The following is a 16,552-nucleotide window of genomic DNA, read 5'->3' as shown; positions in this document are numbered from 1 at the left end:
GCAGGCAGGACCCCCCCAACACAGGAGATGCCTTATGCCAATAAAGGGCAATGCCCACCCCCTCCAGCCAAGCCACCCCCCTCCGCCCGCCTGCCACTTCTCCCCCAACCAGTGTGTCCCCACTGGGGGAAAGGGGTCTCCCACGATGGGGCAGGCCGCCTTCCTCCCCACATGCACACATCTCTCCCCCCCCCCCGCCAAGCCAGGCTGCTAGATTGAGGCTGGAAGTGGAGGCGGCAGCGGCGGCAGCAGCAGCAAGAGCAGCAATATGCAGGGTAATGAAGCAGGGAGCAGCAATGGCCCCCACAGGACTCGTTTACTCCACAAATCTCCCTTCCACTCACTTTTCGCTAAGAATTTTAACACCAAACTTAATTGTAAAGTCGCGTATTGATTGGAAAATGCAAATGGCAATTTAAATGTAATCTAAGCTCCCAGCATGATCCCTGCTCCCTCCAAGGAGAAGCCACCCGGCCCAGGCAGCCCAGAAAGGGAGAGCGCAGGATGGGATGGGGCCGGAGCAACTGCCCCAGGGGCTGGGGAGGATGGGAGCACCCCAGGCAGGACAAGGAGGGAGGAGGGGGGGGCTGCTCCCCTCTTGCTCAGCCCCACTGAGGAGCCCAGCTCTCCACCGGTGCAAGCCAGGCATGGAGGGCTGGGTTGGGGGGGGGCCTGGGCTGGTAGGGCTTCTTCCCTCCTGCCCAGCTGCCCCTGGGGGCTCCTGTGGGCAGGGAACCCTAGACTAGATGAGCCCTGTGGCCTGACTCTCAGGCGGTAGGGGGCTGGAGCCGGCCGGGAGGGTCTGCAGGGAAGCTCTGGGGCTAGGACCCTGCCTGTACCTTCCAGTTAGCGCAGAGGGGCAGCCTTGGGTTGGCCTGAACCCTTGGCCACGGGAGTAAACAGGCAACTGTTTGGCCGCAGCAAGAGCAGGATGTTGGACAGGACGGGCCTCTGGGCTCTCCTTCTCCCAAGTCACCGTGGGGAGCCTGCTTCTGCCCCCAAGCTCCCAGCTGGGAGGGAGACTTTGCTAAGGAACCCCAGCAAGGCTCTGCAGCCCAACAGAAGACCTCTGGCAAGGGCCCTGGACCGAGTTCACACAGAAGCCCCGGGTTGGGGCATGTTGAGGGGCCAGGAGTGAGGAGAGCCCTCCCAGCCTTGTGGCCTTGCAGGCGTGCATTTGGGGGAGAGGAGGAGAGAGCACCCCAAAATGGCAGCCCAGCCACCACGGACAGAAAGCCACAGGAGGGCTGCGTGGCCTGCAGCCCCGCCAAGCTGCCACCAGTCACCAAGGCCAGGAGGGGGCTCAGTCAGCCCCCCGACACATGACCCCCAAAAGAGAGTGGGAAGCCCCATGGCTGGCAAGCAGAGCCAGCACAAATCATGCCCTGTCCCCCGAGGCCTCCTGCTTTGCCATGGAAAGGAGAGAGAAAGGGGTCCAAACCCTTGTGGGGAGTGGGCTGCTGGCGGGTGGGGCCCCCGAAAAGCCAAGGGCCGGCAACAAAGTCCTGGGGAAACAGCTTCTCTTTCCCACAAAGGCTGCCTGAACTGCAACACCCTCGGCTGCACCTTTTCCCTTCCTGCCCTTTTTCTCCTTCAGATTCCCCCTCCTCCAGCTGCCCGGTGTGTCAGTGACAGAGAAAGGGGTTGGCGGGGGGGGGGGGCGGACGACACTGCCCTGGTCCTGCCCCTGAGACTTCCAGGAGACGTTTTGCACCAAAGCCCCAGAAGGCTCCTCTTCCACAACCAGCAACCACGACTCCTGTCCACCTTCTTTGACGTGAGGGGCTGCCCACTGGGGAGAGAGATCTCAACTTACCAGGTCCTTTCCCCAACTGGGGCAGACAGCGAGGCAGGGGGCTTCCTCCAGAAGGCCTGGCGCTGTCTGGAGGAAATCTCCCTGCAGAGACTTTTGCTGTAGCGGAGATGGCAGCAAAACCACCTTACGGGATTACGGAGCTCGGTCTCCTCTCGAAGGAGGTCTGACACAGAGAGCCAGCCCAGCACTTGACCGGCTCCGGGGAAGGACGTCCTTTCATCCAGGCCTTCTTCAGCAAGGCCAGCCACCCCGGCCCCTGGAATCTACGTTCAGGGCCAGGGCTCAATGCCAGGCGAGGCTGCCAAGTGCCAACAAGAAGCTGCAACCAGCCTTTGCATCCTGGCTGGACGGGCAAGGCCTGGTCCCCAGCAGCCTTCAGAGACCCATGCTGAATGGTGCCCGCCCCCCACACCCACTGAACATTGCACGAGGGCCCAAGCAAGCAACATGGAGTCCCACAGATGTTGCCAGCCAGCAGATGGTGCTTGGCAGCCCCCCGATGGCACCTTGGAGAGCATAGCAAAGGCCTCCCCTCCTCCCTGCCGCCCAAATGCACACACGTAGGCACACAGAGTAGCCGAACACAGAGCTGGTGACTGCAACACTGGCATGGAGAAACACAATGGGCCTGACAAAGAGATGCTCCTCAGTCGCGGGGAAGGAAAAAGAGTGGGTGCGCCCCAGGTGCCCCTTCTGCCCTCCCTCCAGGGCTGCAGCGGTGGGGGAAGAGCGCGAACCTGCTTAATGGGAATGGCCCGCCCGCTGCCGATGGAGTCCGCCTTACACTCCGGGGCCTTCTTCTCCCGCTCGATGTCCGTGCCTTTCCGAGACTGGAAGAGAAGAGACAGGGGGCGTTAGATGGGCAGGGAGGGCAGGGCAAGGGAGGCTGCCCCCTGGAGACTCAGGGGAGCCCCGCCTGCTCTCTGCTCCAGCCCCAGGCCAGAGGAGTGGAGGCGCTGCCGTGGCCTCGGCCCCCGCCCACCCGCCCCCCGGGATGGGGTGACAGACGAGAGGAGCATGGGATGGGGTGAGCATGGATGGAGCAGCAGCAACAGCAGCAGCAGCAGCGGGAGCAGCAGCAGCAGCAGCAAAAGCACCGCCGGAAAAGAAGGCACCAGCCCGACTAATCCAACCGTTTATTTGGTGAACACACGGGCACCATACAAAGTCGCGGATGTCACTGGGCCACCGTCAGCCCCTTACAAAAGAGCTTTGACAATAAACAGCTACTTTACATTTAGAACATGATTCTTGGGGAGAGAAAGAGAGAGAGCGAGAGAGAGAGAGAAAGGAGGAGGGCGGGGAGAGGAAGAGCAATAACTCCAGTTCATCATCATCATCATCACCACCATCAGCTTAATAAATAAACGGATCACTAGATGAAGCTGGAAACCACAGTCTGCTGAGAAGCCGTCCGTGGAAGGTGCTGGAGAGACAGCGGAGAGCCTTGCGGGAGTCACGGCGGGGACGCAAGCGAGACATTCAGAACCACAAGAATGGCGGGAGGAGGCAGCCTTCGGCCCTCGGCCGGCGTCCGTCCATCTTACAAGCCCTTGCGTTGTCTGTCCATCAACGCAGCCGGCCGCACCAACCCCTGCGCACTCGGAAGGGGGTCGGAAAGGAGGAGCTGGCGGCGGCGGCGGCAGCAGCCCTCTTGCCCCGCACTCCGGCGAGCTCAAAAGAGGGGGCCTCCAAGAGCCATAGTCGTCTGGGGAGGCGGCGGCGGCCGTGGCAGAGAAGGAGGAAGAAGAGGAGGAGGAGGAAGAAGAAGAGGAAGAAGAGGAGGAGGAGGAGAGGAGGAGTCCATGCAGGAGGAAGGAGGGAGCCGGAGAGCAAGTAGCAGGGCGCGACCGGCGGCAAAGCGTCCCGTGGCCCCTCCATCTCCTGGCACTTCCTGGCGGCTCTGTCGGTCGTCCTGTCCCCGGAGGGCCCCTTCTCGGCACGCGGACAGTCCAGCTCGCCCAGCAAAGTCCTGGCTTAGAGGGCAGGCGCAGCAGACTCCCTCCGAGAGACTTTAGAGAGGGGGGGAGGAGGAGGGGCTAAAGGCTCCTGCGTGTCTCCGGGAGAAGGGGGACCCAGGCGGCAGGTAGGGCAGGCCGCTAATCTGAGATCACTCCCAGTGCCTGTCCCTGATCCGGCCCTGGAGAGGCAATGAAAAGTGAGAGAATTGGTACTGAGGTGCCTGCTGGGAAACCAACGGGATCTTCTAATTTGGAAGGAGTTGAAAAGGCCTTTTGGTTGATGAAAAGTTGGAAACAGTGGCACATATCTGCAAATATCGAAAGAATAAAGAGTTTGGCATGTTATACTCAGAAAAGGACGTGTGTGCGCGTCTGTCTGTCTGTCTGTCTGGGGCACGGCAGGAAGGACACAGAGAATCAGGCCGGCCAGCCCAGAGGTGGGGCAGCGGCAGCGGCAGCAGCAGCAGCAATCAGGCCGAGCAGATGAGAGAGAAGGAAGAGCCAAGGGAGGGAGGAAGAAAGGAGGAAGGAAGGGAAGCAGGATTCTGCCTCCACCTGCTGGCCAGAGACACACTGGCACCCTCCGTCCTCCTTGGCTGGTGCAGAGAGCAGGAGAGGGAGCCAGGAAGGGGCAGAAGCAGCCGGAGTTTGGAGGGGGAGGCAGGGGGGGGGAGCAGCAGCCATGGGAATGAGGGGTGCACAGGTGAAGACCAAGGAAACAGGGTCCCCTCCCTCCCCCCCAACAGCCAAAGAAGCCCCGGCTGCCAGACCCTTCAGGAGCCCCCGTCCGGAGCCCCCCGCCAGTGCCGCCCCCTGGAAGGACCCCCACGTGAGAGCAGCTGCGGGGCAGCAGTTTGTGGATGGACGTGAGCAAGCATGGTGAAGAGAGCCGATCCGCAGGGAGCTCGGGGGGGGGGGGCGCCAAGCAAGAGGGGTGGTCTCACGGCAAGCCATTCCGTCCGGGTGGCGCTGGGGGCAAGCGAGCGAGAGAGCGAGAGAGGGAGCAGGCCAGCGCAGCGCTCGCTCACTCAAAGATCCGCCCGCGAGGAGCAGGGAGGAAGGCAGCAGCCAGCGGGAGCAAGCAGGAGCGCCAGGAGGGGGCCGCGTGCAGTGGGGGCAGCAAAGCAAGCAGGAGCAAGGACAGCCAGGGCCCCCGCCGGACCCCCGCAGCCAGCAGCAGCCCCCTTGCAGAGGAAGAGCCGAGACCCAGGAAGGCAGGGTGTGTTTGTGTTTGTGCGCGGAAGTGGCCCAGGGAAGAAGTCCCAGAGACTGGGTCTGGTCAAGTGGGCTGAGGGGGGGTGGGCTTGCAAGAGAGAACTGCGGCTGTTTGTCTTTGCAAAGGCTGTGCCCCACAGCCCCCGCCTGAGCGCCAGACAGGCAAGCCCCAGCTTCTACATCCCGCCCCCCCCCCCCCGCTGCAGCAGAAGACCTCACAGCCACGCCAAGGAGCCCCAGCAAGACCCACAGCCTCTGGAGGTGCCCCCACCTCCCTCCCGAGGGGCATGCACTGCTCTGTGGCCCTCGTGGGCCGGGGGGGGGGCTGCGCAGCTGCTTTCAGGCCAGGTGATGCCTGCTCTGGGGTTGAGTGTGTTCGTGGTTTTTCTCCGATTGGAAATCAGGAAACCTTTGCCCGTGTTCAAAGATACAGATTCTCTACAATGGTCAAGACTTCAAGACGGGACAGCCCGGGCCCGTGTTGCAAACAGATGATTGAAAAATGGGGAGAGGTCCCACCTGAGGATTCTCTTTGGAAGAGATGCAATTTTTCAAAAGTATGGACTGGCCAACCATGTCCCCTGGCCATTCTTTAAGATGGAAGACCCCCGGGGGGGCAGCCCCTTTCGCTTCCCTGAAGGGCAGGTGGCAGCCACACCCTTCCTCCCAGGATTTTCCAAAAATTTTGTCTTTATAGCTATTTGCAGGAAATCTGCACCCCCCCCGGTGGTATCTGGACTTCTGTAGAAGAACAGAAGCGGGGAGGGAACTGGGCCCTTAAAACTGAGGAGGAAGCAACGAGGGTCCTCAAAATCTCTCCCCAGGGAGTTTGCCTGGCGCATTCATTAAACACCTTTAGGCACCAGGCAAATACGTTCCTTTTTAACCAGGCCTTTGGTTGGTCCGATTTACATCCTATGCCCTCTTAAAAATGTGGGGGTTTTTTGCCGGGAGGCCTATTGGGCTGTTGTTTTTATTTTTGTTAGGTATTTTGTGACTTTATATCTTGATTTTAATCTGTGAACCGCCCTGAGGCCCCTGGGTATAGGGCGGTATATCCATTCTAACTAATAATAATAATAATAGGAATCAGAGAGGCAGAAGCCAAAGGCCGTGGGGCAAAGGGAGGGACCCAATTTTTCAAATTCAGTATTTTCTGGACAACCAAGAAAGCTAAAAAAAATGGTCACTCCGGGGAGAGGACAATCCAGAGTGACTCTTCATGAAATCTCTGCTCCCCCCTCATGTCTCCACAACGTCACCCTGTAGCTCAACCCTATTCCCAGCAGTGTTTGCAATCTGTCCCGATTTTTAATCATCTGCAAAGTGGATGTGCGTCCCTCCTGTGTCCAAACCATTTGCAAATGGTTGTGGGGCAACCTTGGTGCATAGCTGTCAACTTTCGGATTTGAAAATAAGGGATCAGCAGCCTCACCTGTCCCGGGGACAGTCTATGGGATATCTAACAATCCGGGATAGCAGCGGGAAGCAGCGCTGAAATAAGGGAATTTCCCGCAAAAAGAAGGGGAGGTTGACAGCTATGCCTTGGTGTCGCCCCACTTTGCCCCCCCTGCAGGCAATGAATGGGCTGCTCTGAGCAGGCAGCCCACCCAAAGGAGCCCCCCACCCACCCTCTTCCCATGCGCCCCCCGGACACTCAGGCACTCACTGTGAAGATGTTGGACCGGCGCTTCGACTGCTTGCGGATGGGGGTTGGGGTGTTGGAGGCGGCAATGGTCTCGATCCGCAGCTCTCGCTGGCTGATGCTGGGGGTCGAGGGCACAGAGGACGAGTAGTCGCTGAAGGCCCCGCTCCCGTTGGCAGCCTGGGGAGGAAGGGGGACGCGTGAGGCCAGGGGGGCGACACTGGGGGGCCTCCCACACCACCAAGCCACCTATCCTACCCCCCCCAAAAGGGGCTGCCTCCCCCCCCACCGGCTGCAGAATCAACAAGAACAGCAGATGGTGCTTAAGTGATTTCTAATGGAGGCCTCGCCTTCCTTGGAGCTTTTTAAACAAGGGTTTGGAGCCACCTGCCAGCGATGCTTTATTTGCGATTCCTGCATTGAAGGGGGTTGTACTGGATGATAATAATAATAATAATAATAATAATAATAATAATAATAATAATTTATTATTTGTACCCTGCCCATCTGGCTGGGTCTCCCCAGCTACTCTGGGCGGCTTCCAACAAAGATTAAAAATACATTAAAATGTCACACCTTAAGAACTTCCCTGAACAGGGCTGCCTTCAGATGTTTTCTAAATGTCAGGTAGTTGTTGTTCTCTTTGACATCTGATGGGAGGGCGTTCCACAGGGCGGGCGCCACTACCGAGAAGGCCCTCTGCCTGGTTCACTGTAGCTTTGCTTCTCGCAATGAGGGAACCGGCAGAAGGCCCTCGGCGCTGGACCTCAGTGTCCAGGCAGAACGATGGGGGTGGAGACGCTCCTTCAGGTATACTGGGCCAAGGCCGTTTAGGGCTTTCAAGGTCAGCACTAACACTTTTAATTGTGCTCAGAAAACGTACTGTGAGCCAATGTAGGATGGATGACCCTAAAGAGTCCCTTCCAACTCTACTAGTAAGAGCTGAAAAAAATCACATCTGGCAACCAATTTGCCCCTTGGGTTTCAGATGGATAAAAGGTAAAGGGTCCCCTGACCGTTAGGTCCAGGCGTGGCCGACTCTGGGGTTGTGGCGCTCATCTCGCTTTATTGGCCGAGGGAGCCGGCGTGCAGCTTCCGGGTCATGTGGCCAGCAGGACTAAGCCGCTTCTGGCGAACCAGAGCAGCGCACGGAAACGCCGTTTACCTTCAGATGGATAGGCAAGTCTAAAAAGTTCAGGACACAATATTTCATGGCCCTCTAGCGGCTCTGGTGGCTCAGTGACCAGAAGTAAAGTATTTAGCATTAACTCTGGAAGCGTCGAATCAATTCTGACCAAACTACACCTCCTACAGCAAAATATACGCCAGGAAACTTTGTTTTGTCAGAATCGAGAGGACACTAATAATAATAATAATAATTTATTTATACCACGCCCATCTGGCTGGGTTGCCTCAGCCACTCTGGACAGCTCCCAACAGAATATTAGTAAAGTTAAAGGGACCCCTGACCATTAGGTCCAGTTGTGGCCGACTCTGGGGTTGCGGCACTCATCTCGCTCTATAGGCCGAGGGAGCCAGCGTACAGCTTCTGGGTCATGTGGCCAGCATGACTAAGCCGCTTCTGGCGAACCAGAGCAGCGCACGGAAACGCCGTTTACCTTCCCGCCGGAGCGGTACCTATTTATCTAGTTGCACTTTGACGTGCTTTCGAACTGCTAGGTTGGCAGGAGCAGGGACCGAGCAACGGGAGCTCACCCCGTCGCGGGGATTCGAACCACCGACCTTCTGATCTGCAAGTCCTAGGCTCTGTGGTTTAGACCACAGTGCCGCCTGTGTCCCTAACAGAATATTAAAAACACAATAAAACATCAAACCAGGGCTGCCTTCAGATGTCTTCTAAAAGTCAGATGGTTGCTTATTTCCTTGACATCTGATGGGAGGGCGTTCCACAGGGCGGGCGCCACCACCTAGAAGGCCCTCTGCCTGGTTCCCTGTATCCTCACTTCTTGCGGGGCGGGAACCGCCAGAGTTAATGCTAAATAGATGACTTCTGGCAAATGAGCCGCTGGCGGACTGTGAACATTTCTGTCCTGGGCTTTTAAGACTCGCCTACCCAGATCCTATCTGAAACCAAAGTGGAGCATTGGCTGCCAGGTGTCAAATACATTGGCATCATTTTCAGCTCTCCTACCCACCAGCCTGGCAAGGGAGTCTCGCAAGTATGCGGAAAGCGCTGGTTGGCATTAGGGTGGTGCTGGTTGTCACCTGACCCCCTGAGTTTGCAAAGAGAGGGCATCAGAGACACCCCCAGGACCAGCCCCCCCTTCTGCCACGCCAGCTGAGGTCCAGCCAACTCTTCCCCTCCAGTCAGGGCAATACTTCCTCTCTCCATCTTTTCCATTGAAGGCTACTGGGGGGGGTGGCATCTGGGTGCCCTCTGCAAGGACAGGATGCTGAACAAGATGGGCCATTGGCCAGATCCAGCCGCAAGGGCTCTTCTTATGGAGACCTATTGCGATAGCAGAACCTCCATGCCCAGGGGCAGTCTACCTCTGAATACTGGAAGATGGAGAATCGCTGTTGCTTCCAAGCTTCCCATATCGAGCATTGGGGAGGCCACTGTGAGGACGGGACCAGATCCTGCAAGGCCCTTTTGGGTTCTCATGCCCCTTTCTAGGCCTGTCTGTCTCGGTCAGGCTACACCTCTGAGCAACGAGAACTCTGCTTTCCTGGTGAGGATGTTTACAGCAAGAGTAATAAAAAGAAATTGTTATTTAGGGGAATTGAATTGAATTCTAAATTATATTCTGGAAATGTGGGAGATTACATGGGGTTAAAAATATATATGGATGTACCATGCTATATTAGAAGCAAAAAAAATTGTTTGGATGAATTGGAAGAGCCACAAAGAGATTCCATTGAGCACATGGATTGATAATATGGATAGATTAGCTACATATGAACAAATTGCGTGTCGACGCAAATTAAGAATGGATAAATATGAAGAAAACTGGAAGGAATATTTAAGCGATAAGGCGGATAGCGGGGGGAGGAGAGAGGTGGGAAAACATTGTTGAAAAGGTGTAGGTATATCAGTATATTCAAATCTGAATTGTCAAATTGTGTTATTATGGTTTTTGTTGTATGTGTCTTTTGCAGTTGTTCTTTGTATTGATTAAATAAATTTTAAAAAACAAGAACAGCTCTGGTTTCCTGCAGGGCTCAGCCCAGGACAGCCTCTTCCCGCTGACGGGGCTGGCCAGAAAGACCCTCCAAGCTCCCAGGAAAGACCCAGGGCCCTCCCCAAAGATGCCCCCCCGGCCCCCCCTACCTGGTTGATGTGCACCGAGGGGATGGAGGCGGCCGAGACAGAGGAATGGCTGGGAGAGTTGGGCAGCGACTTGCAGGGCCCAATGGAGAGCTGCTGCTTCTTGCGCAGGGCCACCACCTTCTGGGCCACTGGAAAAGCGAGCGGGGGGGGGGAGAGAGATAAGCCCCAGGCGACCATCGGGGGGGGCAGTTTCCAGAAAGGGGGGAGCAGCCCCCATCTCTGGCACAGCAGCCACACTTGGGGTGCCTCCTCCCCCCCCCAGATGGGCTGGGGAAAGGCAAGAATGGCGGGGGGCGAGGCTGAACCACAACAGGTATTTGCAGGGGGGGGGTGGCAATGGGTTGCCCCACCTCTATTTCGGGGTCTCTGGAACTCCCTGCCACTGTAACTTCCCACTGTGATCCTTCTCCGCTGCCCCCTCTGAGATTGGGGGCGGGCACTGGCAGGCCAGGTTCGCCTCAGGGCCATAGTTGTCAATGTTTTCCCTTTTTTTTAAGGGAAATTCCCTTATTCCGAATAGGCTTCCTCGCAAGAAAAGGGGAAAGTTGACAGCTATGCTCAGGGCCAAACGTCCGCCCTGGGCCCAAGCCCACCAAAAGCTCTCCCAGTTGCACTTCTGCCTGCTGGGGCAGCTGCCCCCTTTGTTACTCTTTGCTCATCCATCTTTTGTGGGCACGTGCCCAGAGGGCAGCCTGGCAGGGCTCCCTCCCCCTGCGCTTCACCCCGAGTCTCTGCCCCCCAACTCCCCCTCTGCCACCATGACTTTCTCATAGGGGCAGTTAACTGCCTGTCTTCCCTGAGCGGAGCCCTCCAGATCCAATCACAGGCCGCTGTTCCCCAGACCAATCAGAAGGCTTTCACCCGATCCAGGCCCCGCCTCCAAGCACTGCAAAGGCTCCTCCCCTCTCAGCCAAGAAGAATAAGAATAATAATTTTTATTTATACCCCGCCCTCCCCAGCCAAGGCCGGGCTCAGGGCGGCTTACAAGCAATAATAAAAACAAGTTGAATGAATACAACTTAAAAACAAGATTAAAAAACGTTAAAATATTGAAACATTAAAATATTAAAATGCAGCCTCATCGCAGGAGGAGAAAGAAAAAAGGAAAAAGAAAGAGAGGGAGGGAGGGAATCAAATTGGCTCCAGGCCAAAGGCCAGGCGGAACAACTCTGTCTTACAGGCCCTGCAGAAGGAAATCAGATCCTGCAGAGTCCTGGTCTCATGAGGCAGAGCGTTCCACCAGGCCGGAGCCAGAGTTGAAAAGGCCCTGGCTCTGGTTGAAGCCAATCTAACTACCTTAGGGCCCGGGACCTCTAGGGTGTTGCTATTTATGGACCTTGAGGCTCTCCGTGGGGCATACCGGGAGAGGCGGTCCTGTAGGTACGAGGGTCCTAGGCCGTGAAGGGCTTTAAAGGTCAAAAGCAGCACCTTAAATCTGACCCTGTACTCCACCGGGAGCCAGTGCAGCTGGAAAAGCACTGGGTGAATATGCTCCCATGGCAGAGACCCCGTGAGGAGCCTCGCTGCAGCATTCTGCACCCGCTGAAGCTTCTGGGACAGCTTCAAGGGCAGCCCCGCGTAGAGCGAATTGCAGTAGTCAAGCCTGGAGGTGACCGTCGCATGAAAGCCGCTGCTGAAAAGGCCCTGCAAGAGCACCAGGCCTCAGCCACCCCCTTGGTCCCTATAAAATGCATTACGCAGGAGAGCTCTTTGCACGACCCAATTCGGAAGATGTAAGCACAACACAATTAAAAACAGTAACAATTAATTGCACTCCTGTTCAAATTACAACTCTTTTAACCCAACAAAATTTGGTCTGGTGAATGCCAGCTTTTCAAAGCCTGATAGTCACCTGCAAGTACAGTGCCCCCTGCCACCCCCTCGTCTCTGAGCGGCCCCCACCCCCAAGTAATCCCTCCACTCACTTGGGGAACCACTGCTCTACCGCCTTCTCCATGGGGCTGACTGGAGGCTAATGGGAGCTGCAGCCCAAAGCCCCTGGGGGGGTATCAAGCGGGCAAATACTGCCCTGCCACCAACAGAGACCACTCAAAACATAAAGGGACCTGTGGAACTCACTGCCACAAGACGGACCAGCAGTCTCTACTCTAAATGGTGTATTTCTTAAAAAAACAGTCAACATACCATGGTAGAAAGGGCAATTTGGGGCAAAGGCCGTTGCCCGCTTGCTGCCAGGAAAGACGGGCTCCCTTCTTGCGCCCCAGCAAGGCAGCCCCGCTCCCCTCTTGCTCCCCCGGCCAAGGCCGGCCTGGCACCCACTTACCATCCTGGAAGACTCTCTCCACATTGAGCCCGTAAGTGGCACAGGTCTCGTAGTAGGTGCAGCGCTTCAGGTCGTTCGACAGCTTCCTGGCGCGGGAATCGTCAATCACACGGGGGTTGGTGGCGCTGATGGCATCTGAGAGGGAGGGAGGGGGTCAGGGAGAGGCCTGAGAACATCTGCCCCCCTGATGCCAACCTCCCTGGGGCAGGCAGGGGGTCACTGCTGCCCCACACAGTGCCCCAGGGCCTGGGCACAATGCCAGGCCGGCCGTTGCCAGCGCCTTGTGCAGCCACTCAGTCGCCTCCGTGGGCAGAATGGGCACTGCCACATCACACCCATTTGACGCCCTTGTAAAAACTCAGTCATTGAGTGTGTCCTTGGGAACTCCCTGCCTCTGGACCTCAAGCAGGCGCCTTCCTGGCTCTCTGATAAAAACACACCTTTCAAAAAGCCTGTCCAGACGCTTAGGAAGTTGACACAAATCTTAAAGGCGCTTTAGCATTTTAACTTTTTGCATGTAATTTTGCAGTAATTTTGTCCTAGGTTTTCTTGTCTTTTTGCAGAACCCTGTGAGGCATCCCCCCCCCCCAAATCAGGCACCGTATAAATTTTGGTCAAACAAACGAACAAAGTCTGCCATGCCTGGGGGGCCAGGCCAGACTCCCCCCACTTGCAGCAGCCCCAGCAGACAGCTTGCCCAATGGTTAGGGACAAGGGTGGAAGGCCAACCACATTTTTTTGAGGGGGGTGTCACAGCAGGTCCCCCCTTCCTGCTCTAAGTTCAGGGGGGAGGAAAAGAGGCCCCCTTCCCTTTCATCTGTCCAGGGGCTGGAGAGGGGCGCCCCCCTGACCCCACTGCCTTTCCACTTCTGGCCCCAGTCCAAGCAGACCCCCCAAGGCCTCCTCCTCCTGATAAATCGCTTCCTGTGAACAAAAACTGCTGCCCCCACAGCACCCCAGACATGACCCCTCCCCGGGTCCCCATCCACCGCGGAGCCCAGGTGCCAAGGGGAGTCTCCCACACACTTGCTTTTCACTACGCCCGACCCCCCCTTCCCCTTTTCTCCTCCTGTTGCCACTGCACTGGCAAACGCTAGACTGTAAGCTCCTCGGGGCGAAGACTCGCAGCCTCTTCCCTCTGCAGCAAAGCCCTGAGAATGTCGAGACCGTGGGGCAAGCGAGACCTGGGACAAAACGCTGCCGTGGGCCAGCCAGCCAGGCTGGAAAAGGCATTCTGTTCTGCCCCCCATCCAAGGCAGTCCCCATCCTACAGAACGGGCTGGGGGGGGGATTTGGCAATTTAAGGTGGCTTAGCTTTGTATCTGTGCCAACCCCCTATTCTTATTTCAGGCAGGGAGCCATGTTGGTCTGACACAGTTGAAATAAATAGAGACCAATGAAGTTTGTTCTGGGTATTAGCTTTTCTTGGTATCTGAAGAAGTGTGCATGCACAAACTTAGTCTCTAAGGTGCTACTGGACAATTTATTATTATTATTATTATTATTATTATTATTATTAGAATTTATATACCACCCTATACCCGGAGGTCTCTAGGGCTGGGCAATATATCGTCCAAGTTCATATCGTAATATCGGTTTCATAATTTCCGACCTGACAATATATATCACCAATCATGATGCGTGTGTGTGCACGCTATGCAAAAATCACAATGCAGGAAAAGCCAGCCAGATGGGTGAGGTATAAATGAATTATATAATAATAATAATAATGATAATAATAATAATAATAATGGGGGGGGAGACCAGCAACGGCAGCCCCCTTGCAACCCAGAGGTGAGTCCACAAAAGCGGCCTCTCGCCCACCCTTCTCTGGGACAAGACAGTTTGCTCTGGGTGGGGTTCCTGGTTTTCCTTCTCAGAGCAGGGCAGCCCAGACCCTGCCATGATCCCAGACCAGAGAGAGGGGCTTCCCACTGCCTGACCCTCCAGTTCACTGCGAGGCCGGCCGGCCGGAGGGGTCCTGCCCTGCGCTGACCGGCCCCACCCCCGCTCACCTTGTGTGCCAACCAGCACCATGGGCACCTCTGAGGTGTTGCGGTAGCTGCAGAGACGCAGGTAGTAGTTGTAGACCGTCTGGAAGCTGATCTCGTCCTCCAGGCTGAAGACAAAGACCACGGCGTCCACCCAGGCCGCAAACTGGAGAGAGAACGGGGGGGGGGGGGGAGTCAGAGCAGCATGGCCTCCGCCACCCGCAGCGGGACCCCCTGAGAAGCCTTTCCAACAGGACAACAGAGGATCCCCATGTTTGGCTCTCCTCTCCGAGGGGTCTCTCGCTGTCCTGGAAGTGTTCCTTTTTTTCAAATTCGTCTTTATTAATTTAAAATACCATCCTACATATGTATTACAAATGGTTACAACAAAATTAAACACGAATATATAAAACGAAAAGTATAAAGAAAATAAAAATAAACAAGAAGAAAAGAGAATTAACAATAAGAAATGAATATTAGTTATAACATCCTGTCTTATCTAATAAAGTCTTCTGAAAGAAACTTCCGATCTTTCTCCTTGTAGTTTTTCTATTGTCTTAATTTTATCGCACAGTTTGTTTCATAGCTTTTTCCTGTATATTTTTCTGGTATATTTATTCGATTTGTTTATTATATACAAGTATCGCTCAATTCTGCTAGGATAATATCATTTTTTGGAATATAATCTTATACACTCCTTGAATAATCTCCATTCTCTGCTCCCCTAACTTTTCCGGTCAGCTTTGCTAGAGTACCTTTCAGAGCCTGGCCTTTCAGAGGCAACTCCCAGAGGCTGAGGGGCACCCACAGCAAGACCCCCCCTGACCCCCACCAGGAAGGGGGGCCCAGGGATTTACCTGCAGCTCCGGAGGGCCTCCTTCATCGCGGATCAGCAACAGGTAGCTCTGCCCATCCACCACAATCTCCTTCTTGAACCGGCCACCTGGGGAGGCAGGAAGGCAGGGCAGGGGGTGGAGTGGGGGGAGAGATCAGTGACAGAGCCAGTCTGGAAAAGGTCCACCTCCTGGGCAAGGGATCTGACCCCCCCCAACTGCAAGAAAGAGCGCTGGGCTTGGCTCCCCAAGTCTCCCCAGCCCTGCCCTAGACAAGTCCCCTCTCTCTTTCTCTGTCTTCCGTCCAGCATCAACAGGAGGGGGGCTGACCTAATGGTGCTCCTGTTGCAGGAATTTATGTATAGGTTTGGGGGGGTGTTGCCCCTCCAGCAGATATTGTGCACACGCAGCCCACTACCAAAATCAGCACAGTCACTTTTGTGGCTTTTGTGATTTGTCCCCACAAAACACTTCTTCACACTTTCTTCCTATCTATTCAAAGGGCCTCTGCTGCACGATACCAAATGTAAGAATTCACTGATAAATGTTATCTATGTACTGTCTCACTGGGAAAACTTCAGAAATTCATCTAGACCTGTGAGCTCAGCTCCTCAGCAGCCCCTCTGCCTGAGTGATAATCCCTGGCCTCCTGATACCTGAGTGCCAGACAGGTAGCCATTCCAGAAATAACAAACCCAGAGGAAGACAAAAGGGTGGGATGAACTTGGCTGGGAAACAGTGAAAAGTAAAGATCTCTTTTGTTCCACTTGATGGGTGTTTGTTGGAGGGCAAGGAGAACCATGGGGCAGGTCCAGGATGCTCAGATTACTGCCACCAGACCTCCCCTTTCATGATGTATTAGTGATGTATTAGTGATGTAGTTTGGAGGGGGGTGTAACATGGGGATTAAGTGATGCGGGTGGCGCTGTGGGTTAAACCACAGAGCCTAGGACTTGCCGATCAGAAGGTCGGCGGTTCGAATCCCCGTGATGGGGTGAGCTCCCGTTACTCGGTCCCTGCTCCTGCTGACCTAGCAGTTCAAAATCACGTCAAAGTGCAAGTAGATAAATAGGTACCACTCCGGTGGGAAGGTAAACGGCATTTCCGTGTGCTGTTCTGGTTCTCCAGAAGCAGCTTAGTCATGCTGGCCACATGACCCGGAAGTTGTACGCCTGCTCCCTTGGCCAGTAAAGTGAGATGAGCACGGCAAGCCCAGAGTCGGCCAAGACTGGACCTAATGGTCAGGGTCCCTTTACCTTTACAGGGGTCCCTTTACCTTTACCTTTTTAACATGGGGATTAGCAGCTAATAAAAGTTTGGGGGTTCTTTTGTTTGGGGCTTCCATCTTGTTCCACCTGGTGGCAGGTGGGAGTCCTGTCGCAACTGTCTTCAATAAAGACCAAGCCTACTGGCTGCTGTTTTGCTCTGGTCTTCCTGGCTGGTGCCCTTGTTTTTTGTCCAAGGGAGCCCTCAGATTTCTCCGTTAACACTCCCCACAGACTCACCTCCCTGGGG

General features: G+C 55.5%; 1 protein-coding gene across 3 annotated transcripts in view; it reads right to left on the bottom strand.

Annotated features, from left to right (window-relative positions):
* AGAP3 (ArfGAP with GTPase domain, ankyrin repeat and PH domain 3) overlaps positions 1–16,552 on the bottom strand; it is a 101,067-nt gene that overhangs the window by 33,078 nt on the left and 51,437 nt on the right. For 2 of the 3 annotated variants that reach the window (XM_053409718.1, XM_053409717.1), the window contains exons 4-9: positions 15,062–15,147; positions 14,229–14,370; positions 12,214–12,348; positions 9,930–10,057; positions 6,662–6,817; positions 2,554–2,646 (exon numbers count right to left, since the gene is read on the bottom strand). In XM_053409718.1, coding sequence (XP_053265693.1) covers positions 2,554–2,646; positions 6,662–6,817; positions 9,930–10,057; positions 12,214–12,348; positions 14,229–14,370; positions 15,062–15,147 — 740 coding nt within the window. Of the gene's footprint in view, positions 1–2,553; positions 2,647–3,962; positions 4,086–6,661; positions 6,818–9,929; positions 10,058–12,213; positions 12,349–14,228; positions 14,371–15,061; positions 15,148–16,552 lie in introns of those variants that run through there. The other variant, XM_053409719.1, reaches the window with a different exon arrangement.

The sequence above is a fragment of the Podarcis raffonei genome, chromosome 12 (assembly GCF_027172205.1).
Source record: "Podarcis raffonei isolate rPodRaf1 chromosome 12, rPodRaf1.pri, whole genome shotgun sequence".
NCBI lineage: Eukaryota > Metazoa > Chordata > Lepidosauria > Squamata > Lacertidae > Podarcis > Podarcis raffonei.
Note: the sequence above shows the minus strand (reverse complement) of the source record. Positions and strands in the feature narration are given on the sequence as shown.